Source organism: Cydia amplana, chromosome 3 (genome assembly GCF_948474715.1).
Source record: "Cydia amplana chromosome 3, ilCydAmpl1.1, whole genome shotgun sequence".
NCBI classification, from domain to species: Eukaryota; Metazoa; Arthropoda; class Insecta; order Lepidoptera; family Tortricidae; genus Cydia; species Cydia amplana.
The window spans coordinates 20,704,966-20,732,511 of record NC_086071.1 but is presented as its reverse complement, the minus strand read 5'-3'; the positions used below and the strand labels follow the sequence as shown (position 1 = coordinate 20,732,511).

The 27,546-nt window shown below is 37.3% G+C and overlaps 2 protein-coding genes across 2 annotated transcripts in view; one reads left to right on the top strand and one right to left on the bottom strand.

Moving 5' to 3' along the window:
* The first annotated feature begins 6,384 nt into the window (after positions 1–6,384).
* LOC134662725 (acetylcholinesterase-like) lies at positions 6,385–8,750 on the top strand. Its single transcript, XM_063518996.1, has 2 exons — positions 6,385–7,688; positions 8,585–8,750. Exons 1-2 carry the CDS (start codon positions 6,385–6,387, stop codon positions 8,748–8,750), a joined length of 1,470 nt encoding a protein of 489 aa, XP_063375066.1.
* A 130-nt stretch (positions 8,751–8,880) lies between these two features.
* Positions 8,881–27,546, bottom strand: part of LOC134662724 (alpha-(1,3)-fucosyltransferase C-like) — a 44,856-nt gene continuing 26,190 nt past the window's right edge. The window contains exon 4 of the mRNA XM_063518995.1: positions 8,881–8,962. Coding sequence (XP_063375065.1) covers positions 8,881–8,962 — 82 coding nt within the window. The remainder of the gene's footprint in view (positions 8,963–27,546) is intronic.

Genomic DNA, 27,546 nt, shown 5'->3' with positions numbered 1-27,546 from the left:
CCCATTTCATATCAAATTAAGAAACACCATCCACTGTACAATAATTTGAATTTGATCTGGCAGCACTCACGCCTCCACTATAATTGGCCACTTGTGTTCCAGTTTTGAGGCCAGCCTTGTACGTGGCAGCATTCGCAAAACACGAATGAGAAAAGGTTATTTTTGTTAATTTGAGAGAAATTTTGAGAGGCAGTTTGTGTTTGGGTACCTAGAAAAAAAAACGAGTTGATCACTCGTAGGGCCAAGGAAGGAACAGTGGTTCGGAAAAAAATAGCCGGGTACAGTGGCTCACTCAACCTAATTCCAAGATGATTTATTTGCTTTCAATACAACAGTAATCGAACAAATTCAAGTGAACGAGCAATGGTTTTTCTAACACGTAAGTGTGCTACAGTGTATATAGCGATATTTGGGCAACTGAGCCACTGTTTGCGTTGAGCCACTGTTCCCGCCTTGACCTGTTACATTAAACGTGACGTTCGGATATCAACTGCAGCTGAAGTAGGTACCTAGTTACTTACTGTTGCTGTATCGTTGTTGCCGCCTTTTTAACCGACTTCCAAATCTAAAAGGAGGAGGTTATCAATTCGGTTGTATGTTTTTTTTATTTTTTTTTTTTTTTTTTTATTTTTTTTATTTTTTTTTATGTTTGTTACTCCATATCTCCGTCATTACTGGACCGATTTTGAAAATTCTTTTTTTGATTGTATGTATATTCATACAGATTGGTCCCGTTTTTGTCAAAACCCAGTTCTGATGATGGGATCCATGAGGAATCGAGGGAACTCCTCAAATCTTAAAGGCATACATATAGTGATTTTTGTGTTTTTATCAACAAATCAAGCATATACATTCAGAAACGTGACATTTGATGAAGTGGAACTGCTGATGATGATCAGAACAGAACTCTTCAACGACGCATAGTTCACGTTTGGCGATTTGTCCTCTTCGTTATGTTTGTTAAGCAAGTTAAGTTTTTAAGCCACATTTTTGTCAAGCTCGAGTTCTGATGATGGGATCCATGAGGAATCGAGGGAACTCCTCAAATCTTAAAGGTGTGCGCATAGAGATTTTTGTATTTTCATCAGAAAATCAAGCATTTTTATTAAAAACTGTCGCATTTGATGAAGTGGAACTGCTGATGATGATCAGAACAGAACTCTTCAACGACCCATAGTTCACGTTTGGCGATTTGTCCTCTTCGTTATGTTTGTTAAGCAAGTTTAGTTTTTAAGCCACATTTCTGTCAAGCTCGAGTTCTGATGATGATATCCATAAGGAATCGAGGGAACTCCTCAAATCTTAAAGGCATACATATAGTGATTGTTGTGTTTTAATCAACAAATCAAGCATATACATTTAAAAAGTAACATTTGAGGAAGTGTAACTGCTGATGATGACCAGAACGAAACTCTTTAACGACGCATAGCTCGCGTTTGGCGATTTTTTCTTTTCGTTATGTTTGTTAAGCAAGTTAGGTTTTTAAGCCATATTTATGTCAAGCTCAAGTTCTGAACATGGGATCCATGAGAAATCCAGGGAACTCCTCAAATCTTAAAGGCACACGTATAGAATTTTCTGTATTTTCATCATAAAATAAAGCATTAACATTAAAAACTGTTGCATTTGATGAACTGGAACTGCTGATGATGATCAGAACAGAACTCTTCAACGACGCATAGTACATGTTTGGTGATTTCAAATTTCGACTTTGACTTGGACTGGGACCCGGTCTCGGATCCAGATCCGTACTCGTACCCGGATCCGGTTCGGACCCGGACCCGGACCTGGACTCGGATTCGGACTCGGACCTGGACTAGACCCAGACTCGGACCCGGACTCGGACACAGACCCGGACCTTGACCTGGAAAACCACCATGATACCTAAACTAAATAAACCACTATGATTACCTACCATAAAATTTAGGTATAAAGTATGATGAGGCCAAACCCCTCCCGCTCAAACCCCCGTACACCGCACCGCATGCGCCGTTAAGTGGGTTAGGTTAGGTTTGAACTGCTATCCTCACAGAACCGAACAAAAGTGGGTTAGGTTAGGTTAGAACTGCGAGCCTTACAGAAACGAAATGCTTCCTTTTCTACATAGCGCACCATCTACAATAATCTTTCACCGGGCCGCATAGAAGTCGGTTTTTTTTTCTTAAAAATTATTACTTGTCAATTTCCTTTTAAAATGAGTAGCTTTCGCCGACGCATTACAGCGACGCTTCATCACGTCACGTCATTCATTTCATCACCCATTTTGACAGATACAGCGCCCGCAGCAATAATGCAGCTGCAGTTGCCATCCGAACGTCACCTTATTTTCGATAGAAACTTATTTACTTTTCTCACAAATGGCGTGTCGTGCCGAAAGATATTTCAGAGCTCGCTCATTACCAGGACGGGTATGCCCGGGCCCGGGCAGGATTTATGCCGGAAGAGGCAATATCGGCCGCGCTAATGACCCGCGTTGCCCGGATATAGCACACAGAGGCTGGACAGCATACTAAAATTGCAAGTTAATGACAGGCAAATGATAGTACCGTAAAATGGGGTGAGTAGGTTTCGCGGTGCGAGTTGGGTTATGAATGGGAAGAGAAGGGATGAAGGGGGGTGAGATGGAATTTTAAGGCTACTGCTACAAAAATAATGTATTCCAATTTAAAATGGAGCTATAGTAATGCTCATAATAAAAAAAATCGATCCAACAATCTTTCAAAATCACCTTTATATGAAAACCCAGCTCACCCCAAATACGAGGGACTACGGGGTGAGGTGGGTTTTCCTGTTTATCGTCAAAGTTATGAAATGGAACTACCCAAAATAAAATAAAAACTAAAATACAAACGTCCGGAACACTTATTATATACACCATTCAGTTTGCATATGTAAAAATGAAATGTTATCGAGGTTTGAATGTCAGTTTTGACCCTACTCACCCCATTTTACGGTATATTATTTAAATATCGCCGGCTGAGAATACGTTTGTGTCATATCCATTATTGAGCAAAATCGTTTTTCATGATTTCTAAAATAACAAAAAATAAGTATACCTATGCTATAATTGACTCTAATCGGTTTTTGAAAAATTACATTTTTCAAAAATGTTGTGTCATATCCGCATTTTACTATAGGATATTTACACTTTATTAACGGAAAATCATCACAAAAGTGTGACATATCCACAACTTTTGTGTCATACATAATATCATACCTACATTGTACGTTTAACATTTACCTACTCATCACAAACGGATATGGCAATAATAAAAATGCTTTTATTTCATGATTACCACTATATTCACAATATTTGTATAGTTCTATAAATAGTAAACATACTTATGTGCCTAAATTATAAATAAATAAATATTATAGGACATTATTACACAAATTGACTAAGCCCCACGGTAAGCTCAAGAAAGCTTGTGTTGTGGGTACTCAGACAACGATATATATAATATACAAATACTAAATAAGTTCAATATTTCCCAAATGTATAACTTTTCGAGAAATTTTTTTTTTTTGCTTCTTTTCGCTCTCCTGTAAACCAATGTAAGTAGCGTATGGCACAAACGTATTCTCACCCGACGATATAAGTAATTATGTACCTAATCTTTCAATTAAGCAATAGTTGGTGTCTTATTTCACCTTCTTTTTTGTTGTTTTGACACAAAACCGTTTTAAAAAGTTCCATTTAGGTACTTTACCTTTTTCAGAAAAAAAGTACTACTTAGACTTACCTACAGCACTTACTTTTTTTGAAAATCTGACAAATTTTGGGTTATTTCCAATTTTCTACACAGAGGCATGAGGAATACTGTCTGGTTCACGATTTGGCAGCACTTAATTTTTTAAATTTCTTCTATCCATAAACAAAAAAATATAATATAAAAAATATAATAATTAAATTGTATCTAAAATTATACGATTTAGTAGGGGATTTTTTACTTTAAGTATTTTTTCTATGGCTTACGAGTTTGTTTTGCAATCTATGCAGCATTTTTTTAAATACGCAACATAGACAATTGAAAAAAAAAAATGAAATCATAAATTCGAATTCTACACTAAATTCTAATAATATTTTACTGACATACTCTGTGTGGTATTCAGGAAACGTGCTCTTTCATCACCGGAAACGGTAGAACGCCATCACGCGTGTCGCTGCCGTCATTGCGGGCCAACGTTTTTTACTATACCTACCCCTATTTTAGTAAAAAATCGACCCCCCCCCCCCCCTACTTTGGAGGCAGGGTTGTTACCACCGACTAAACTAAAAGGCCTTCAGAAACCCTAGTGTAAATTTCATTCGATAGCGTGACGTGACGTACGTACGCTAAGTGTCATTTTGTATGGGATTTCGAGTTTCCAAAACATCCCGCTTAGCGCGCTATAAAAATAAAAATATACATACCGCAAACGCGAACGCTCGTCACGCTATCGAATGAAATTTAAGTACACTAGGGGTACAGAACTTCTAGTGTAAATTTCGTTCGGTAGCGTGCCTCTGAAGCAGGGGGGTTAGATTTTGTACCAAAATAGGTTTTTAATTCAAACTATTGATATCTAATTCTTAATAAATAATGGGTTATAGGACGACCAACGCACAACCGCTTTTCCATACAAACGAAATCTTCCCTTTGAAAAGGTTAATTCACTTTCTTACAATGGTAAAATCCGGTAATGTTATGAAAACATTCTAATTCTACAATAATTGAAAATAGAATAATAGAACAATATCAAAAACTCGACAGCCAACATGATTAAGGCGACTACATTAACCAATGACCTTCAAAAGCAATAATACTTTCATAAACAGTACATTTATTAGCATCATGTTAGTCGTAGATAAGCCATATTTTTTATGATATAAGAGGCAAACGAGCAGATTAGTCGCCTGATGGTAAGCAATTACTGTCGCCCATAGACATCCATAAAACCAGAAGGGGTTTGTAAGTGCCTTGCGGGCCTTTAAGATAGGAGTAAGCTCTTTTTATGAAGATTTAAAGGTCGTAACGGTCCGGAAATACCGCAGGTGACAGTTCATTTCACAATAGTCAAATAGAAGTAGTCACGTGACTTTTCGTAGCATCTATTTTCGTTTGGTGTTTGTTGATGTACGATTGTCAATTGGCTATTCCCCCAGGTCGTCCCACGATTTCACCTCTATCTATTTACTAAAATAAACTACAATTATGACTTACGAACAACTTTTTTTGCTTCTCACATAATAAGTGTTTAACCTAGGTAATCTAATATCTAATGTGAACGCTTGACGACACTTAACCATTAAACTCCCGTGAGACACAGATATATTAATATAAATGTACCAAAGTATATACTTAAAAACTTTTGCAATATGAACACTTACTAAGTAATAATTCCGTCACTCGTAATGTAAAATGTCGTCTCACCGGGTAGTTCAACGAATTTACCGTCGTCGCCATCTTTGTTTTGTAAATTTTTTATGTATTATTCCTCTATTTATTTAATTTATTTATTTATTGGACAAAGATATTTTGTGTACAAAACGCGAGTTTTAAGTTAAATTTTGAATTATTTACCAAACTATTCGCCTTAACACACGCTTTCCTTAAAATAGAATAGATGATTGTTTCACCCGCCATTTGACATCAGCTCGTCTGACATGCAGTACATATTGCTATTATTGTCTTTAAGCGCAGTGAGTTGTATAGATCCACTAGTTCGGACCAACAACGGCTTCGTCCAAGGTGTCATTCAAAATGGTATTATCAGTTTCATGGGAATACCTTATGCAATAGTTGACCCGTTTAACCAGTTTGGGGTGAGTTTTTTAATACCAATTTTTCACGTCTGTGGCAAACAAGTACAGAGGACGAGAGGCCTATGGAATACTATGGTTGTTTCAACTCTAAGGGCATTAGATGCCCGTAAACTTAAAAAACTTATTTATTTATTTATAACTATATTATACAAATGGCGGACTTAATGCCTAATGGCATTCTGTCAACCAGTCAACCATCGGCAGTCAACTTATTGTGATTTTTCAACCTTTAGCCAAGTTACTCATCAGATGACTGTTTTTTATCAAATTGCCAAATTTTTAACGTATTTGGGGTTGGGCCCCCGGCCCATACCTAGTAAAATTGCTCAGTATAGGCTATATTTTCACCTCACAAAATTCTACTAAGGGTTGAAACAACCTCGTATAAAGATCTAGTGCATAATTATTTTCCATCGTATTTTCACGGAAACGTACGAACTTGTCTTGCTATTTCAGTCTGTCTCGTTACAAAAAGAACCGAGGTTGACTGAAGTAGCATGACAAATACGAACATTTCCGATAAAATACGATGAAAAACAATTATGCACTACATCTATACATTTACTATCAATGACATCATGATTTTGCTATCTTTGCAGGAAACGTTAGACGTTCCCCCATTTGAAGGAATCTACTCAGCTAATGGTGATAAGGCATTATGTCCACAACAAGATGACATAAGTTATAATATAATCGGCACCCTGGACTGCTTACGAATCAACGTCTACGTCCCCGAAGAAAGTAACTCTGACAGTCTACTCCCAGTCATGGTCTTCATCCACGGCGGAGATTTCAGGAGATGGAACTCTAACAGAGACACTTACGGTCCAGATTTCCTTGTCACCAAAGGCGTCATTCTAGTAACCTTTAACTATAGACTAGGCGCGTATGGATTCATGTCTATACATAGACCAGATATACCAGGTAACGCTGGATTAAGAGATCAGTGGAAAGCATTACTATGGGTCAGAGAGAATATAGTAGCTTTTGGGGGGGATAATGATGATGTTACATTGTTTGGTGAGGACGCGGGCGCTGCTTCCGTAGAAGTCCATATACTTTCAAAAAATTCTAAAGGCTTGTTCCATAAAGCTATATTACAAAGTGGATCGTTGCTTTGTGATTGGGCCATGGCAGAACCGGATACACAAGCACCGATGAAACTAGCTAAATATTTAGGACTAGATACAGATGATGTCGACGACGCTTTAAACTATTTATACAAAATTGAACCTAAAATGGTAATAACTGCCTCTATAGAAACAGGTCTAATTGAATCATTTAAACCAACAGTCGAAAAGAAATTCTTTCGTGTAAAATCTATGATAAGAGACAAGCCAAGCGAACTATTAAATGAAGCGTCATTAGAAATCCCAATTATAATAGGATTTAATAGTAGAGAAGACCAGCCTAACATGCGTTACTTCTCACATTCTCTTGATGGTTATTTTAAAAGAATCAATGCTAGTTTCAGAGCTAAGTTAAATAATTACTTCAATCTAGATGAGGAAGATGTAGATGAAGCTGAGATAATAGTTAGATATTTTTACATATCCGATGACGCCGTCGGTCCTCATACTATTGAAGCTATGTTCGATTTTGATGCTGACTTCTCTTATATGTATCCAAGTTTAAGAGGGAGCCGATACTATGTAGAAGCTGGTGCTACAGTTTATTTGTATGCATTTGATTACGCCGGTCAAAGGAACTTTATGAAGAACAGGTTTAGGGTGAATTTGAACGTTGGAGCTATACATGGGGACGAAATTGGGTATTTATTTCAACAATCGCCTGACATTCATCCTAGACGCTCAGAAACAGATAAAGATAAAGTGATCATAAATCTCATGACATATATGTGGACGGATTTTGCCAAAACCAGGTGTGATACAAGTCTATTTATAGGAGTTAGTGTAATTAAATGAAATTAGTTAATGTCAGATTATTTTAAAATATGATTTAACTGGAAGCAAACATATGCAAAAGTGTTTAGAAAGGAGAAACGTCCTTTCAAGCTATTTATAAAATATAGTTTTTGACATCTCACCTGAAGTTTTTCTTCAGCGCAACGTTACAAAAAGGCTCTCACTTAACTCTATCACTGTCACTATCTTAAATTATGTCAAAACTTACGTGATGTCTGTTCCTATAAGGGTTGTGCTCTCAAGAACAGGACATTGAACAGTGCAATTAATTTTTTCCTAAACAGTATTTTGTGCATTAAGTACATCATCATCATCATCATACCAGCCCTTAATTGCCCACTGCCCGCCACTTGTCCCGGTCTTGAGCTAATCTCATCCAGCAGTGACCCGCAATCCGGATGTGTTAAATGCATAGGTTCATAATAAGGGTTCATAATAATAGGTTCATCATAAGTCTTTAACCAGTCTGAAGCTATCCATATTAACTTCTTACCAACCTGGTTAAACGGTAGACCGCCTCTTGAGACCCAAAAGCAGCTGTTTTCTTAAATTTGGAACCCTTAGTTACTGTCTGAAAGTTCAGAATATTATTTTAGTCACTGTCAGAGGCCCTAGATCACGCTGCCGCGTTAGGCTTAAGAAGTGCTGGCTGGACGTCGTGATATCGAACATGGAAGATAACAATCCCACACCTAAGGATGCCGATCACCGGGCAAAGTGGAGAAGATTGAGTAGGAAAGCGGACTCTGGCGCTAGGCCGGGAAAACGCTAGGTTGAAAAAGAAGAGTTCTAGAAGGTTAGGTAGGTTTGTTAAATATTTGACCATAATCATTATTTCTTATATTTATTTCAGTAACCCAACTCCAGGAAGTCACGTTTTCAAATGGACCCCAGTCATTGGAGAATACTCATACGCTTTGCTAGGGGACAAGCTTCAAATGATACACCACCCCTATCATAGGAGGATGGCCTTCTGGGATAAATTCTTTCAGATTTTCGGAGAAGCTATGAGGTGGTAGAATGAAGCATGCAAAAACGGAAATATGAACTCCTTCAACTCATTATCCAGGGTTTAAGGGAAACGATCATCTGGAGGAAGACGTAACTCATGCCCCAAAAATATTTGATCATGGTTTAAATGTGCGTGTGCTATACACGCTCATTATTCCACGCGGCTGTGTCTAAAGTCCATTTATCCCTCATGATAGCCGACCTCTGGTAGGAGATGGCACTGGAAGAAGAATAAATCACCTCTTCTAGTCTTTGTCTGCCGTCTCCAATTCTCCTTCAATTGCTAGAAGAGATCCCTTAGGGATAATGATCGCTGTTGTACTAATGATGTGTGTTTGTTCCTTATGTGTGTTTTTTTGTACAATAAAGCGTTTTAACTAAACAACTTAAACTTAAAATGTCATTTTTATGAAAAAAAGACTAGTTGGGTTTTGCTTTTGTGAAATAAACTTTTGTACGTATTCCGACATTCATGAAGAAAATTTAAATAGCGGTTTGCATAAATATTTCACAGTTTTAATAATGAAGGTTCCTTGCGAAATTCGTAATGCTTTGAATTACCATTTTCTTGGTTAGCGACAGAGAGTAGTAAATATGAAGACCAACAGCCTACATACAAAATCGCATTTCCCGCGCTAGTCATATATTTTGTACTAAGGACAAGTAGGTATACGAGGTATATACATAATATATATAAAAGTTATCAGATTTTTTTTTGCAAACTATGAAAACATTTCAAGACCACAATCTAGAAGCCAAGTTCAATAGCTTTATTTAATTGACGACGTTAGCGTATAGATCAGTTTTGACACAGTCAGTGACTACGAAAGTACTGATAACCCAGTAAGGGTAGGTACTGGGTAGTACTAGGTACTGGGTTATCAGTATTTTCGATTAACTAGCCTCTTGTAGCAGTGAATTTATGCGGCTGACTTAACTTTTGGCGCAGTTTGTACTGCAGGTGACTCGGAAGACAAACAAATGGAGTATATATGCAGCTCTATTATTTAGTTTGAAATTATTACGGCGATATTTATAACTAAAAAGCATTATATCATGGGGAAATAATCTGGTTGACGTAACGGTGACCGAAGAGCTGGCGGCTTCCTCGCACAACGTATCAGCATTGCGAGACAACGAGGAAATGCCATTCAGCTTGGTACAATGCCTCAAGGGCCTATTTTAGATTTAAGCTAGTTGGGTCAATCAACTATTTCTTGTTGTTATTCTGCCCCATCAGTGAGGAGACAGAAGTAGCATAGATTGTTAGAAGAACTACTGTACCATGTTCAGTAGATGTCCCATTATGGAAAGGTCTTATAACTACCATAAAATGCAAGTTTGGTTCATTTAAATACGAAAAACCTAGAATTTTAAGAGTGACTCAGGAGACCGTAACCATATCCGAACGTGTGACGAGAAAAAGTTGATACCCAGTTATTAACTTATCATGTACCTAAATAAAAGCTATTACCTAATAAAAAAAATAGAACATTTAGTTATAATTTTGTGTCAAAGTGTAAATTTGAATAGACTGGATTAACGTTAAAAGGACCAGAGAGCGATGGATTATCGTGATGACCCAGATTTTCATTTACCCCTATTATTAGACCTACAATAGGGTGAATCAATCACTGAAACCCTTTCCCCCCCTTTCCCCCCTTTCATCCCCTCATCATCAATATTCATTAACCATCCGTCTGACTTCATACAACTCAATGTTTTAATAATCATTATCTCTTGAATAACATTATTGAGTTAGAAGTTTTCACACCTCTTAATACACCTGTTTCAATGCAAAATCAACCTTATTATCAAACTCCGCAGAACGCATTCATCAGCATTTATAAATTTGTTGAATTTCGGAGAATCACACACTCATACAGTCGGTTTAATGGAATTTGAACTATAAGGTTTAGTTAATAAGGAATTGGTGTGCTGAAAATTTAGATTAAACAATATGAACGCATTGCGCCGTTGAAAACAAGCTCCGTTCCTTGTTTGAATTTGTAACTATTACGCGGAATGCGGAATTGACTCTCGATGCCTAGAAATGTGAATTAAATTTGCATTCATCACTTTCCTAATGATATCATACGTAAACTGAAATTATATACATACCTATGTTATAAGTCAGCCGGTCTACGTATTTTCGATGATTGGTAAATAAGTACCTAGCGAAGTTGTCTTTTGTTTGGCTGAGTTTTGAGACTATTATTTAATGTTAATTATACAAACTTGAATTACTTTTTACAGTTCAAATAGACTTTGAAAGCTAAGAATCAAATTACCACTTACATTCTAAATAAACCGGTTTTAATTGTATGGAATAACCGGTTATTAGCCAAAATTTCATACAAATAAAAACCGGTTTACTTTACATTCCCTTGCGAACTAAACGTACCGAACAATCTAACCCCGTGACTAAGATATTAGAGACGTTCACACAGTTTCCCGAATATTCGTGTATTCATAGATCGTGGGTTCAAGTCCCACCCAAGACAGTGAATTTTTCCACTTTTAATTTATTTCGAAATTCGAGATATAGTTGGTCAAACCAATTTTTCAGTCAGTAAGAACCAGGAAAACTATACTCATCCTTTTCTTTTGGGTAGTAGTGTAAACCAAAGATAGAGTAAGACCAAAGAAAGTCTGCAGCGCTAGATTAAAAGTAGTTTTTAAAAATCGGTATGTGACAACACCACAGAAAATGGATTAAATAGTCTTGATACTTGTGAAATTTCTACCATATTTACCGTCTATGAAAAAATTAAGCTGTGCATTATGGTTAAATTAATTTAATTCCAACAATAGATATCACTATTAATATGCATACATACATACATACATATACTCATCATCTTCCTCGCGTTGTCCCGGCATTTTGCCACGGCTCATGGGAGCCTGGGGTCCGCTTGGCAACTAATCCCAGTAATTGGCGTGGGCACTAGTTTTTACGAAAGCGACTGCCATCTGATCTTCCAACCCAGAGGGTAAACTAGGCCCGTATTGGGATTAGTCCGGTTTCCTCACGATGTTTTCCTTCACCGAAAAGCGACTGGTAAATATCAAATGATATTTCGTACATTAAGTTCCGAAAAACTCATTGGTACGAGCCGGGGTTCATATTCATATTCATATTTATTTATTGCAACTATGGTATTTTTATAGATATTACAATGTTTGGGTAGTTCCACATGGACCCTGGGAGGGCATAGCAAACATACATGCTTAGGATCTAATCTTAAATCTATGTGTATAATATAAAAGTAAGTATATAAGTCAATTAATTGTCAATATGTGTATTCAATACAAATAGGCAACGATTTAATTATTAAGTAATGTCTAGTTAATGAGTATATAGTAATCAGAATGTAGATTTAATGTAGTAAAAGTGGGTTAATATTTCGATGCAGTATGTCAACAAATTGATTCATTTTAACCTTACTTACAAATAATGGTCGAATTTAATATTAGTGCACAAAATTAGTGGTGTTACTAAACGGACGGGTCAGTAAAAAAATCTTCTAAATTGTAGTAGCATTTGTCAATCAAATAAGTTTTAAGTCTAGTCAAAAAGGTTTTGTTACATTTTTCTGCTTTTATGCTGTTATCTATTCTGTTGTACACTTTTATGGCCATAGCGTACGGACTTGAGCTGTATAATTTTAATTTAGAGTCTGTTATTGCTTCGAACCCGCGACCTCCGGATTGCAAGTCGCACGCTCTTACCGCTAGGCCACCAGCGCTTTTCACATACATACATATACTAATATTGATAAATAATATTGGGGGAATGTGACATTTGGCTTCATCAAAATTATTGAGCTTTTGTAATATCCGCGACGGCCTAGTGGTTAAATATATATACAGCTTAGAGGGCCTAGCGCGAACACCCAAGTCCGCAAATAGCGGGCATCTTTCTCTTTTACTCCCATTAAGGCGTAGGTAGATTGACAGAGAAATTGCCCGCAATTTGCGAACTAAGGTTTTTGGAAAAAAGAAATAAACCATTAAAACAATAAACGTTATATTCAATATAAATTTAAGCTTTAACTAGTAGGTACCCATGCCGTGAGCATAAACATGGAGGTTGTGGGTTCTAGCTCGAAACCCGACTAGTAGGGTAGACCGAGGCGAATCGGGTCATTTCGCGTTTGTCGGTAAATAAATACAATTTTTAAAGGTGATACTGTTTTTATTAATATTCAGTTGGACAAATTATTTATTAATTAACAGAATCCAAGGTTCAGACATACAATAAAAGTTAAATATGATTTATGAAAAATAAAATACTAAACCTCTAAGAAAATCCGATTCGCCCCATTTTTAGGGGTAAATCGGATCAAAAAAAATTGTGTCATAAAATCTAAATTAATAATATTTAACAACGTTAAACATATGATTAAGAATCACGAAGGGCAAATACTTGAGATCAACTATAATTGGTGTCTTTAATATTGCATTTGAGCCTTAATTTTATTGTTCCTTTCTAGTTCAATTTTTTATCACACCGCAATATAAAGCGCAACATAAAATCACTCCTATATGCTACTATATGTTTTAACAATAAATCTAAAACATGCTAATGGCCTTTTAGCAACAAAAATGAATAACTTAAATGAAAATAAACAAAAAAATTAAACTTTTGCATACCAAAACTTGAACATCACATATAACCGATTCACACCATATCAGAAAATTTGTTGTTTGTTACGGGATGATAATTGCAATAGTCGATAGGCAAATAACTTCTCGGCGTCTTGGTTTAATGTTGGCTGTCCACCACGGCATTTTGCTATGCTTTGAGACATTGTGACTCGCCTTTTCAAGCTCGTGAACGGAACGTTGTACAACTCAGCCGCTCGACGTAGGGATAGCTGTTTCGTTAGAACCTTATCAGCAGCTGTAGTCATATTTTCTGCCGACCATTCCCCCTGGTGGGTCTTCTTTTTTATACGTACGCACCATCTTAAACATGCAAGCATATAATAAGCTAAACAAAACCGTCCAAAAACCCTGTTTTACAATATGATCCTAAACGCCCCCCATCAGATGATCCGAATAACCCCATATCATAGGTTTGAATTATTTTCGCTTAGCGGAAATATACTTTTAAATACAATGAAAACAAAAACAAACCAGGAAACACTATGCATGATTAACAATAAGTAACAACAATTACTAACCTTTAGCCTTTCGTGTTCACTTTTATCACGGAATGTATTTGCACATTTTTTACATCGGAGTCAAAATCACAATACACCTGTACGAGGGACTCATCGGGAACCGTCACCGTGGCTAACGCGTGAGCCTTATCCAAGGGCAGTAACTGTGGCGGGTTGCGTTAAGAACAGAGCTAACCCGGGACGCTAATTGGCTGGCTGTAACTAACCACGATTTTTCAAATTTGATAAAAATGCTTATTTTGATCCGATTTCCCCAGTGATCCGAATCGCCTCGGTCGACCCTACCAATGAGTCTCTCGAAATATTAGAGGAAGTTCATAAGATAAGTATGCCTATACCTATTAGGTGTGTTCAATTAGCTGCGAAACCTTAGTCTACACCAATATTATATTATCTACATATGGTGCAAGTATTAAGATGTATCAGTCCACTTACCCGTCATCAACTCCAAATTTTGTAAACATTGTCGTTTTTGAGCTGAAATCGCCTCGTTCTGATTATTTACTAGTGTAAAATTATTCGTCATGCGGAAAAATAACTACCGCACGCCGGTTTTGTAAGGTTTCACCATGTTTTTTCCGTTCATCACAAAACAACGAATATTTAAACGATTTTGACAAACGCATACCATTTGATAGTGAATGACGTTTACTGACTGACTGCTAAAAAAACATTGCCATATATACTATTTTAATTCGCTGTCAAATTATTGCGCTGCAGACTTTCTTTGGTCTTACTCTAGTATGATTCTCTCTGTCTATGTTTGAAATGAGACGATCCTTTGACAAACTATATACGACGAAACGTGCCGAGAAAAGATGTGCACTGCCTTTTGCCCTTAGTCTCGTCTTGGCGGGGGCACGGCCGTACCCTCAGATATGGCCTATAGCAGAAATCCGGGCGGACACACTGACATTGATTTTGATATTTGGGCCAGCAATACAGTCGGCAGTAATGTCGCACAGCATTACTGCAGTAATGCTAGCAGTCACAGCAGCAGTAATCTGAGCTGAATCCGAGCCGTACCGTAACTCTACTGAGCAATAACCCCGTGCCCACGATATTAGATACGTAAAAACAAAGTTTCCTCGAATATTCGTGATTTATGGCCACCCGAGACCATCCGACGTGATTCATGACGGACCATCATGTCCTTGTTTTATAACTATACGTGCTAAGTGGGGTATGATTTCCTACTCTTTATTAGGAGGGTGGGTCATGCGGCGTCAAATATTACGTCTAGATATGACATGGATTAGATATGTCAGTGTCAAAAGTGACGTTATTGTTTAAAGAAACGTATCTTAAAGTTCGAATCGAGCCGATGGTAATAATCGTAGCAGCAGCATACTAATTTCGGGTCAGTTTTTTAGTGAATAATATTTAGTGTATCAGGTGTCGTTTTCAGGATTGATCGAAAAAAGAGCAGTAAATAAATAATTATTCTTCTTATTTTTGCCTAATCTTATATTATATTCTTCTTATTCGTATAATTTTGGTACAGGCAAATTTTGTATATTAGATAAATAAATAAATAAATAAATCATCGAAGTTGGGGGTCAAAGTTGATCTTGGTTTATCATGGACGTTCGTTTGATCCATACAGTACCACTTTTTTTTTTTTTTGATGACCCAGGGGGAGTCCCTTATGGATCCCACTGGCCCGGGAGAAGCCTTGTGGGTATGTCCGACTTCCACGGACTAAACCCCCTGGGGTGTTCCGCCGCGCGCTTTGTAGGCGGGGTTTCGGGAACTCTATTGTAGACCTCCGATACCCCGTCGGGCCATACACACCCCTAGTGTTTTCATTCGTTAGCGTGACGTGACGTACGCGTTTGCGTTGTTATTTTGTATGGCCTTTTGGGTTTCCAAAACGTCCCGTTTGACGCCCTGTTCAGAATACCATATGTCTGGTCTTGGTGGCTGTTCCTCGTGAACTGATCTTATTTTGTCGTGTCGTTGTCATATCTAATTTTGAATTTAAATGTCTGTAGTTCCAAATATGTATGTCAGTCAGCCAGTCAGTCAGTTGGACTATGTCAGGTCGCCACGGAGGTTGGAAGCCACGACACCATACAAAAATAGACATAACGCAAACGCAAACGCACGTCACGCTAAATTTCATTCGAAAATTTACGCTAGGGGTTCTGAACGTATATAGGTATACGGGCCCTTGCCCTTGCACTGCAAATATTTCAACAAACACACAAATTGTGATCCCTCTCTGAACAGACCTGGATTTGTGGCTAATGTCCGACCCCGCGTGAGCTGGCATATTAATGTCACATTATAATTACCAGGCCTTTTATATGCTGAAGGAATTCCAATTGCTTACTGAAAAATCGGTTCAGATCAAAATAAACCATAAATAATATCATCTTCCTCGCGTTCTCCCGGCATTTTGCCACGGCTCATGGGGACCTGGGGTTCGCTTGGCAACTAATCCCAGTAATTGGCGTGGGCACTAGTTTTTACGAAAGCGACTGCCTTCCTTCTCAGAGGGTAAGCTAGGCCCGTATCTGGGGGCACGGCAGTGCCCCCGCCAAGTCGAGCAAAACAAAGAGGCACGGCCGTACCATCCTTTTCTCGAAGCAATTCAAGCCATTTTCGACGTCCTGTAATTTTGTGCTGGCTGAAGCTAGAACCCTGAATTTTCAGTGACATATAGGGCTTAACATGTTTTAGATATATTCTCAAAAATATTAAATCGAAACTTGTAGTTTTTTTAGAATTATTGTACGTCAAAGTTCCTTAGTTTCGACACTGACACACTCATTCACTCACCTACGATCATTATAATTCTAAGGCACTTCTAGCATACCCACAAGCTTCAAATTTTAAACATAAGTAAGTAGTAGTCATTATACGTATTATAAAAATTAAAGATATCTTATTGATACGGTTTTAACACCCCCTGGCACTGATTAAAATAACCGACTTGGTTTCAGATTACATCTCAAACTTTTTTGTAGTAGAAGCGTTGCGAGACTTGCACCTTTTTACATGTAATGTTTTTGATGGGATTGGGATTAGTCCGGTTTCTTCACGATGTTTTCCTTCACCGAAAAGTGGCTGGTAAATATCAAATGATATTTCGTACATAAGTTCTGAAAAACTCCTTATCCGGTACAATCCGGGATTCGAACTCGAACCCGCGACCTCCGGATTGCAAGTCGCACGCTCTTACCGCTAGGCCACCAGCGCTATAAACCTATAAAATAAATAATAACCATCACCAATAATAATAAGGCGTTCTACTAGCTCTCCAAATGGCCTCTACGTGTTGGATCTCTATCCCTACGACGCCTTATAAATGACCGGGCTTAAAAACCCGAGAGTTTGTGACGGAGATACAAATAACCATTATATTATATAGATAGAGCCATCAGAAAATAATTAATAATTAAAAATTAAAATGAAACATTCTAATACTTATTCCTTTAACACTATTTCCGTCGAGTCACTGCCTTGTTTCTGTCAAAAGGTCGTAAGTCCATACAACTAAATACTGATTTCCATCCTTTTTGTCAGTAATCTGTTCTGCTCAGTTGCCGACGCAAGGTCGTATGTCCATACAAGTATATACTGACTTACGTCTTTTTGTGAGTAATCTGTTCTGCTCAGTTGCCGACGCTCAGCACCTGTTTAATGAAAATAAAACGGTGTCCCGGGACAGAGTCGAAGTAGGGAAAAATAACCAGTCATAGCTTCCAGCAGGGAGGAAGACTGAGAGTGTTTTTTATCTACCTACATATTTAAAAGGAAAGGAGCCTTTATCAATAATACATGTCGGCTCCGTTGGGCCTCTATATTAAAGAATTTCAACGAGTGTTACTAAACAACGACATCAAAAAAACTGTACACGAATTTCGCAGTTTTTGACAGGGGTTCCGCCAATATTGATTGAAAAACCCCAATATCCGTTACAGCATAACCCCTATCTTGAAATAGTTGCGCCCTCTTGTCTCGAGTCCGGACACATTCCATTAGGAAGTGATGTTGATGTATACATCCTCGACAGAGTTTAAAAACAACTTTTTCACATTGTAAAACAAATAACGATTACACAATATCTCTCATGTATTTATCACTAGTGTTGGTTAATAGCCATATTCGAACTTTAAGATAATTACGTCAAATATTAGATATCTAAACGATATGGATCGGATATGTCAGTGTCTAACAAGTGTCAAAAGTGAAGTTTTTGTTTGACAAAACGTCACTTTTGACACTTGTTTGACACTGACATTATCCGATCCATATCGGTTAGATATCTAATATTTGACGTATCTTAAAGTTCGAATATGGCTGTATGATTCTTATTTAAGTTCTCTGCTTTAAGACTCGACTCAATTTTTCAGACTAGTCATTAAGTCGAAACTTGTGTTCTTATCGAGACCTGAGTCATTTGTAAAGACTTGAGTCCTTTAAAGAGAACTTTTTAATTATATAAGTTCCTAAAACGTCTTCTAAAACGCATTGTGAATAGGGAATGTAAACCGGTTTTTATCTGTACTAAACTTAGGTTAAAACCCGGTTTTAACCGGTTTTCCGTACAATTAAAAACCTGTTTACATTCCCTAGGTATTTGTAAACCTTGTAAAGTGTGTTCTCGCGCAAAATCTCTGCCTCCAAGGTAGGTGCTATTCATTAATCCTTCAACAAAGGACAGTAATGGTCGCCTCCCTAATATCTAGAGCTCCCGATACACGTGTTACACGCTGACACAGGTACCCGTGTTCTTAAGCCCGGCGGTATTAAGAACCCGAACTACACGAACCCGCCCGGATTCGGAAACGTTTACCCGTGTACCCGTGTATTTCGTGTACCCGTGTACACGGATCTTATTTACCCGCGGGTTCGACCCTTCACTCTCGTGTTGGGGAAATTCGTGCTTGAAGACATACGATTGAATTGGAAAATTCGATTACTTTGCAGTTTTACCGGATTGATTGGTAATGTCTAATAGGTAGGTAAGTATACTTTGTTTCAATAATTCATATTTTTAGCTTTACTCTAAATATGTAATATTAAAATTAACAATAGGTATCTTAGTATCCGTTGATTTCATTGATAGCTCGTTTTCTTCATTGTAGTTTTTTGATATTGAAAGTAAACCTAAATGATAATCTAATACAAAAGTAGCTAGTTATGCTTACTGAAAGTACCACGAACGGATATGTCATTATTTTCCTTTGTAGCGCGAGGGTGGGCAATTCTGATGCTTGAACAAACCAGTATAATAATACTATCAAGACCCGGGACATAAGTATAATAATACTAATAATATAGCCATTGATTTCCATGCAAATTTACATTTAGTCGTTTTTTCCTTTACATGGCCCCGCTTTGGGTAAAGGCCTCCTCCATTTGTTTCCTTTTTATTCTGTCTTGTGCTTTAAGCTTCCAGTCTCTACCAGCAATTCTTTGTATTTCGTCAATCCAGCGGTCTTTGGGTCTCCCTTTGCCTCTTTTTTTCCCGATAGGGCCCGCCCATTCAGTTACCCGTTTTGTCCCTCTTCTGTCTGTGATGCGAGCTACGTGTCTCGCCCATGTCCATTTCAGCTGTAGAGTGTGTTGTCCTGCGTCTATTAATTTAGTTTTCTCGCGAATGTTTTCGCTATTACATCTGTCACTGAGCTTAATGCCCAGGTTACTACGTTCAATAGCTCGCTGATATGAACGTATTTTTGTTTTTATTACGTCCTTTGTGAAGAACCATGTTTGTGCACCGTAAGATAGACAAGGCAATAAGCACGCATCTCTGACCTTTTTACAAACATAAGTAGATACTAGGTAACCTAAAAGCCCTCTTACATCGGTTAGCGTGATCGATCAATTCGCCGCCGCTCCAGTGTATTTACAATCGTGCTGATAAATAAACTGTGTTGTTTTATCTAAATGTTGAATAGCATGAAGAAAATGTACAAGAATTCATACATACAGTTCATCACAAAAAGGGATTAAGTATTTAAAATGGCCATATGGTATGCAATAAACAAAGTGCAGGTGTTTCATTCAATATACCGTGTTGTTTTTACAATATGAATTAGTGCTTTTGGTGTTATCTCTTTGTAACAAGCTTCTGCAAAAAATACAACAACTAATCATTCAGGTAGAATTATCTCATTGTTTTGTTGCAACGCGGCACTAAAGAGCATTTTGCTAATGACAAACACAGCAAGAAATGAATAATATCTGTGCCTAAGATTTATAAAGTATCTCATCACGTACGGTATGGTCTTTATTTTATCTATGCATGTTATTCTACGTCTACGACGATAAAGAACTAAACCGTAAGTACATATTTTTTGTATAGCTACCTAATTATTCCTTGAATAACGAGTTATTTTGTAAAGGGGCTGTTCATAAATTACGTCATCGATTTTTGACGTTTTTTGACCCCCCCCCCTTAAAATCATCCAAAAATCATGCTTCGAATGACCCCGTTCCTTCTACATCATCCGATTTCCAGACCCCCCCGCCCCCAATTTGAAATGACGTAATTTATGAATATCCCCATATCTTAAATTATGACAAAGGCAATACAAGATTAATTAAATTAGTATAATACATATCAATAACATTGAAAATCCGATAAAACTGATCGGATTCGATTCCAGTCGGAGCTCCTGATCCTGAATCTTTGTTTTATTTAAAGCTCTATACATTACTTCAATCTCCGCTACACGCCAAGACGGGTTAGGCCCGCGTGTATTTATGTTCCGTTCACCGTGTACACGGGTACACGGGTACACGGGTACACGGATCTTAATTACACGGGTACCCGACTACACGTGTAGAACGGGTCAGAAAACCGTGTATGTGTAGTTCGGAAACGGGTACCGAACACGTGTACACGAAACACGGACACGACCGCGAGCCCTACTAATATCTCATGACTGTGCACTAATTACTACCCTTCTAGTTTGTCAATACTGAATTTTTTGACGATTTGACGAATCTAGACTTTAAGCGTTTAAAAAACCGGCCAAGTGCGAGTCGGACTCGCGGACGAAGAGGAACCCTTCGCAAAAAACGGCAAAAAAATTACGTTTGTTGTATAGGACCTTAATCTGTATTAATTATAATAATATTCTGTTTTTATTATAGTTATGGTTGTTATAGCGGCAATACATAAATACATCATCTCTGAAAATTTTAACTGCCTATAGCTATCACGGTTCATGAAATACAGCCTGGTGACAGACAGGCGGACAGGCAGACGAACAGATCATGGCACTTTAATCTTAATTTGTGTTTTCTTTTTTATTATGTACTAGCGACCCGCCCGGGCTTTGCACGAGTTTACAGATTATACATAAACCTTCCTCTTGAATCACTCTATTTATTAAAATCAAAATCCGCATCAAAATCCGTTGCGTAGTTTTAAAGATCTAAGCATACATAGGGAAGCCAGACAGCGGGAAGCGACTTTGTTTTATACTATGTAGTGATTATCTCCTTTGTTTGTGCTTACGAATTAATTATATTCTATTCTATTATATCGTCTTGTAGACCAATTCAAGAGGAGCAAATAGTACAAAATAAAACCGTGTACTATACAAAGTACCTACATAATGGAACTCCATAAATGCGGTCTGGAACTAGACAGAGGACAACCCGCTTTATGTATTGTTCTTTAGGGATGTGACCATGATATACCAGTTCTGATATCTATTTCGGTATCAATGGTTTTTTTTATAACATTGACGATTAACGATGACATTGTGCTTGTAGGTGAAAACGAACTCGAGGTGCAGAACAGACTTGAGAAGTGGTGGCAAAAATTGGAGAATGTTGGCCTGAAGATCAGCAGATCTAAAACAGAACACATGTTCTGTGATTTTGGCGGTCTCTCCAGTTTTGCTGCCATAGAACTCGACGGCGTTACATTGCCGGTCTGCTCCGACTTCAAGTACCTCGGTTCGCTCGTACAATGCTATGGCAATATCGATCGTGACGTAAAAAACCGGATTAGCACTGGATGGATGAAATGGCGACAGGTCACGGGAACCATTTGCGATGCCCGAATGCCTCTTCGATTGAAGGGTAAAATTTATAAATCAGTCATAAGACCTGTCGTCATGTATGGATCAGAGTGTTGGCCCCTAAAGATGACGGATGAAAAGAGATTGCATGTAGCGGAGATGAGAATGGATAGGATGTGTGGTTAAGGTGGATGTGTGGCGTGACGAGAATGGATAGGATAAGGAATGAGTATATAAGAGGAAGCCTGAAAGTTGCACCCATAACAGAAAAAGTAAGGGCAAACCGCCTAGCGTGGTACGGGCATGTGAAGCGGAGGGATGAAAGTCATGTGACGAGAAAGGTATTACGAATGAATGTGGAGGGAAGTACAAGGAGAGGAAAACCGAGGAAAAGGTGGATGGACTGTGTGAGAGATGATATGAAACGAACGCAAGTGAATGATGAGATGACGGGTGACAGAGAGGTATGGAAGAGAAAGATATGCTGCGCCGACCCCAAGTGAATGGGACAAGGGCAAAAGAATGGTGATGGATTTTTTTTATAACTTTTAACCCGACTACGGCGAAGCCAATATTTTTTTACAATACCTAAATATATATTGTAAGCTAAATTAAAACCACTTCGCATTATTTTATTGAATGAGACTTCATATACATAAATGTAAGTCGGGTGACAATGCAATATATTATAGTAGGTATCAACTTTACTGATCTGATGATTGACACAGGTGGCCATAGGAACTCTGTGATAAAACAACAAAAGTGTTTCCATGCAGCCGTTGCTAGGGGATGAGCAAGATAAGTTGCGCACGAAACATAACGTATAACATAACTCATGGACATGCTCAATACTCATGGACAAATTTAGAGGAACGCAAAAAAAGGTTTAATTCCTGGATTACCGCACCTAAAGTAATCTTAAAATTAGTACCTAGTAATTAAACTTTTTCTTTATGTTCCTCTGAATTTATCCACGAGTGTAAAGCCTGACCAGGAATATATTGATTACGCGTCACGTTGCGGAATTTCACTGGAACAAATTTTTTCATACTATACTTAACTGAACTGTCACCCTATACATGAGAATAACAGCGCCCTCTTGACAATGATCATAATTATATTCCTGGTCAGGCTTTATATGAAAATCGATTCTTAAGGAGTAAACTCCTAAAACACTTCTATATCGGTATCTTTAGATACCATAACTTCGTTGTAGTACCTCCCTAAATGTGCAATTGTCTCAATCGGTATTATTCGTCTCTGAAGACATCTCTGTTTATTGTTGCCTCCGGTTTGTTGCCAGCGATCCGTGTGACAGGCTTATAATAAAGCCTACCAATTATCGGTATTAACTTCTTCTTCTTCGTCTTACATTCAAATTATATTGTTACCATCGATTCTCCATACAAATGTAGTCCTCATTTTCCTCTCTGGATATTGGCATTATGAAAAATATTTTTACAGAATTTAGTATAATTATTTACGTCATAGCTATGCCCAACCGATTTTTTTCGGTTTTTTAATAAAATTATTAAAAAACTTAGAAGCGAAAAACAGATAATGAAAAAATCGAAATAAAAACAAACGGTCAAACATAGCTATGATGAAAATACATCGAATTGTGTAAAAATATTTTCAATAATGTTAATATCCAGAGATGACAATGCTGCCGTGTCAAGCCAAACTCACGTATCTTTGAAATGGCCATTTCGAGAAAAACGACGTTAAAGTTTAAAACAAAGGATTTATCATAACTTACAAAACTATGGTCCGTTTTATGGACTTTTTTATATAATATGAATAAAAAGTACAAGAACAACCGACAAGATGTATTTAAAACAAAAAAAATATTTATATGAATTAATTATGCCAAATTAAAAATATGGACCGTCTAAAATTTCATACATTTTAAGTTACGCGAAATACGGTATCTGACGGTAATATGACGTCGGCCTTACTTCGTTGGCAGCACAATAGATACAATAGGATGGTGTTATCATGTTATGCTGATCTCCAGTAACTTATTAGTGCTTTGAAATCACATAGGTCGCATTTTTGGAAAAGTAGTTTAATTAATAAAGTAGTAATGAACATAATTAATCGTAAATTCTGTTGGAAACAAAAAAATGGTCACCAAACCTCCAGGGACCTCTGTAACAAACTTAGTACAAATCTGTAATTTCAACATAATTTTTGATATCCTATTCTTTGGAACATAACATTAGGTTTTTTATTTTATTCTTACATAAAGATAGTATCCATATTTGTTAGTTGTCAACATTATTGGATAAACTAATACAGCATTTAACTTAATAATTGTTATCAGATTATCAAAAAATCATAAAAAAAACATAATTTGGTAACTAAAGTCTCACTATCCATGCAATATCTAGTTATGTCTTTTTATCATCCTAAAAACAATCAAAAGATACCTGAAATTGGCGTAACTTATACACGCTGCGCTCGCAACAAGTTCCTACACACTACGGTTACTTACGCCAAACTCATGTATCGAAAGTTACAGCAGACACTATTTTAAATCGATTTAGCCCGGTTAACCCAAACTACTTTTCTCAAGATACGTGAGTTTGGCTTGACACGGCAGAATGGGGACTATACTTTTGTATGGATAAGGGGTTTTGGGTCGGAGGTCCCCTTTTGCCTAAATAATGACATCCCCTCACTTTGTTCTGTTTAAGTCGGTGCCAAGCTAGCTTAGACAGACTCTAGTCTAGTGAGAAATCACTACATAGTATAAAACAAAGTCGCTTCCCGCTGTCTGTCTGTCTGTCTGTCTGTCTGTCTGTCTGTATTTATGCTTTAGATCTTTAAAACTACGCAACGGATTTTGATGCGGTTTTTTAATAGATAGAGTGATTCAAGAGGAAGGTTTATGTATAATTTGTTAACCCGTGCGAAGCCGTGGCGGGTCGCTAGTTATTTTAATAAAACTCATATTATTTATGCATGCAGGCGGAAGTTTCAGTGTTACAGCCGAGTTTCAGATTACTTCAGCAAACTTCAGTCACCGCTGTTCACTTGTTTGACTTCAGAATTGCGAGATACAAAAGATTTTACTTAAGCTTTGCCAACTAAGGGAGGTTCTACGAAGCAGACAATTAAATATAATGCTGAGAATTCTGCGTTGTCTTGGGAATAAAGTTAAATGCAACATTTTGCTTGTACCAGGTGTACCAGCAAATAATTAAAACACGTATTATACTCCTCAAACTATAAAACTTTTGTTAAACAACTTTTAAAAATTATGAATCCCTTAGACTTCCTCTTCTTCATACAAAATAAATATTGCCTTTAATGTACGCTGACATCAGTGTGTTTGACGTTGCATGTCACGCTTTAAACCATAGAATTAGAATAGACAAGAACAACTGTCAATCTTCAAAAGTGCGACCAAAAATGAAATGCAAGTGTGTGCGTAAATTGTCTATGTGAGATCAAAAATAGTGATGTCATGTTACAACATATTAATAATCTGTCGATGTTTGATTGCTTTATCGACTACTTTTTCAAATGTTTTATTTTAAACGTTAAAATTCTACGACATTATGATGTATAAAATAACACCTGCACTGCTTGTGCTATCAAAATCGTTACAGCCTTATCTTAGTCTAACTCTTACTGTGTTGGAAAGTGATGTTTAAATTTACTGCTAAACATCTGCACCTTCAAAAAGGGTATAACAATCGTTATTATTTGAAGTCGGTTATAAAGGTTAATATCTTAATTATGTCTTGTGAAGAAATTATTACATAGCTATTAATATACCGACAAGTTATCGATACTGTCACCTGAACATTTTGTCAAGACCTAGCGTAAAGTAACAGTTTATGTTTTTACACAAAATATTTTAAATTATTGAGTAATATGATAAAATATTAGCACACAAAGGAAGAAAAACTTATAATCAACTGTATAATCCGGCTTCTTACACTTTTTATGCTGTTAATTTGACAAAATATCGTTAAGAAAATTTCGCTCGGAATATCATTATTCCTCTGAAATGAGTATTTGCTAGGTTTATTTGGCCCCGTGACACTGAAATCCGGTACACTACAAGACACTATCTTCATTGTATTACTTTATCAAATAGTTTTCTTCCGAATTTGTGTATATTTTTCAAATTGAAAATTACGGTGATACGCTCTAGGCCGTCCGCGGCCGTCGTCAAACTCAAAAATGGTCACGTTTTCTCATTTGTAGTCTGACTCTTTCGCACTCATGCGATGTTCATATACGTGATGGCTTCCCTTTCGCACACTTCAGCTGTCTGTCAAGCGCGAGCGCGAGAATGACAAGTCTGTGCTTTAAACATAACAAAATTTGCAATACATTGTGTCTTAGAATAAACTATAAAGTGTAATCAAAATCAAAACATAGTTATTTTTAAAAGTTGCTGAACAAATGTTGGTCAGTTTGAGGAGTACAGCCTACAGTTTAATTTAATGCTCCTGTTACACGAAACACCCTGTATACTTTGGATAGGAACGTAATTATATCAGCCACAAATCTAAAGCCACAAAGAAATTACCTATACAGTAGGTAATAGTTTAAAATGAAATGACGAAAAATGTATCGTCTACTACAGATTAGCTTTAAGTTATTTGGTTGGGGACTGAAAATCAGCGGTCTCGCTGAGTCCCATCCATTTTACTACACAAATATTTCTAAATTCTACCAGATTTTTGATTGTACATGCAATTCATTGTTTTTTGTGTAAGTAAATAAATATATTTTTATTATTTATTCTCTTTATTTATTTATCATCTTAAGTTAGGTTAATTTATAATATGGATATAAAAATAAAATACAAAAACACTTACAAAAACAATACAAAATACTTATAAACATATTATAAAAAAACCTAACCTGCCTAAGCAAGGCCCAAGCTGCCGGTGGTCAGGGCTGCAGAGAGAGGAACCGGCGGACTATCCGCGCCGTGTCCAAGATCACCGCCTTCTGCATCTGACCCTTGATCCAACCACCTAGCGAGAGTCTCTCAAGATGTTGGTCGAGACTCTTCGCTATTAGACCGTTCGCTGATACAACTATCGGGACAATGATCGTCGAATCAACATCCCACATGGCGGTTATCTCGTGAGCCAAGTCTAGGTACTTACTGGACTTGTCCTTCTCGGCTTTCACGAGATTCTCATCATGGGGGATGGTGATGTCAACGAGCACGGCCCGGCGTTGATTTATTATTAAAGTACACTGATATATACTTAATATTAATAAAGTCTGTAGACACGCCCGCTTAGATGAAGCATCTGTGGCTGATTGCTGCCACATTTGAATAAGTAATGTGTGTCGCAGCAACACGTTTCAGTCGCTTGCTGTAATTTAACATGTTTAATTAGTTCCACAGGAAATAAAAGTAATATTGGAAGAAGGAATATTAGTTATCTACTATTTAAATTAAACAGTTTGAGGATGACTCACATGACCGAGCCGTGACCGGGCCGTGTCCGGGCCAGAGCTTCAAGCGCTTATTTTTCTATGACAAATGACAGAGGTGATCACGTTAGACCGAGCCGTGTCCGGGCCGGAGCTTCCGGGGCTTCGTTTTCTATGGAAAGCATCACGTGATCACCTGTCATCTGTCA

Coding starts and splice junctions, on each gene's coding strand:
- LOC134662725 (XM_063518996.1), top strand. CDS start 6,385: ATGATTTTGCTATCTTTGCAGGAAACGTTAGACGTTCCCCCATTTGAA. Junction 7,689..8,584: donor ACGGATTTTGCCAAAACCAG/GTGTGATACAAG, acceptor TATTTATTTCAG/TAACCCAACTCCAGGAAGTC.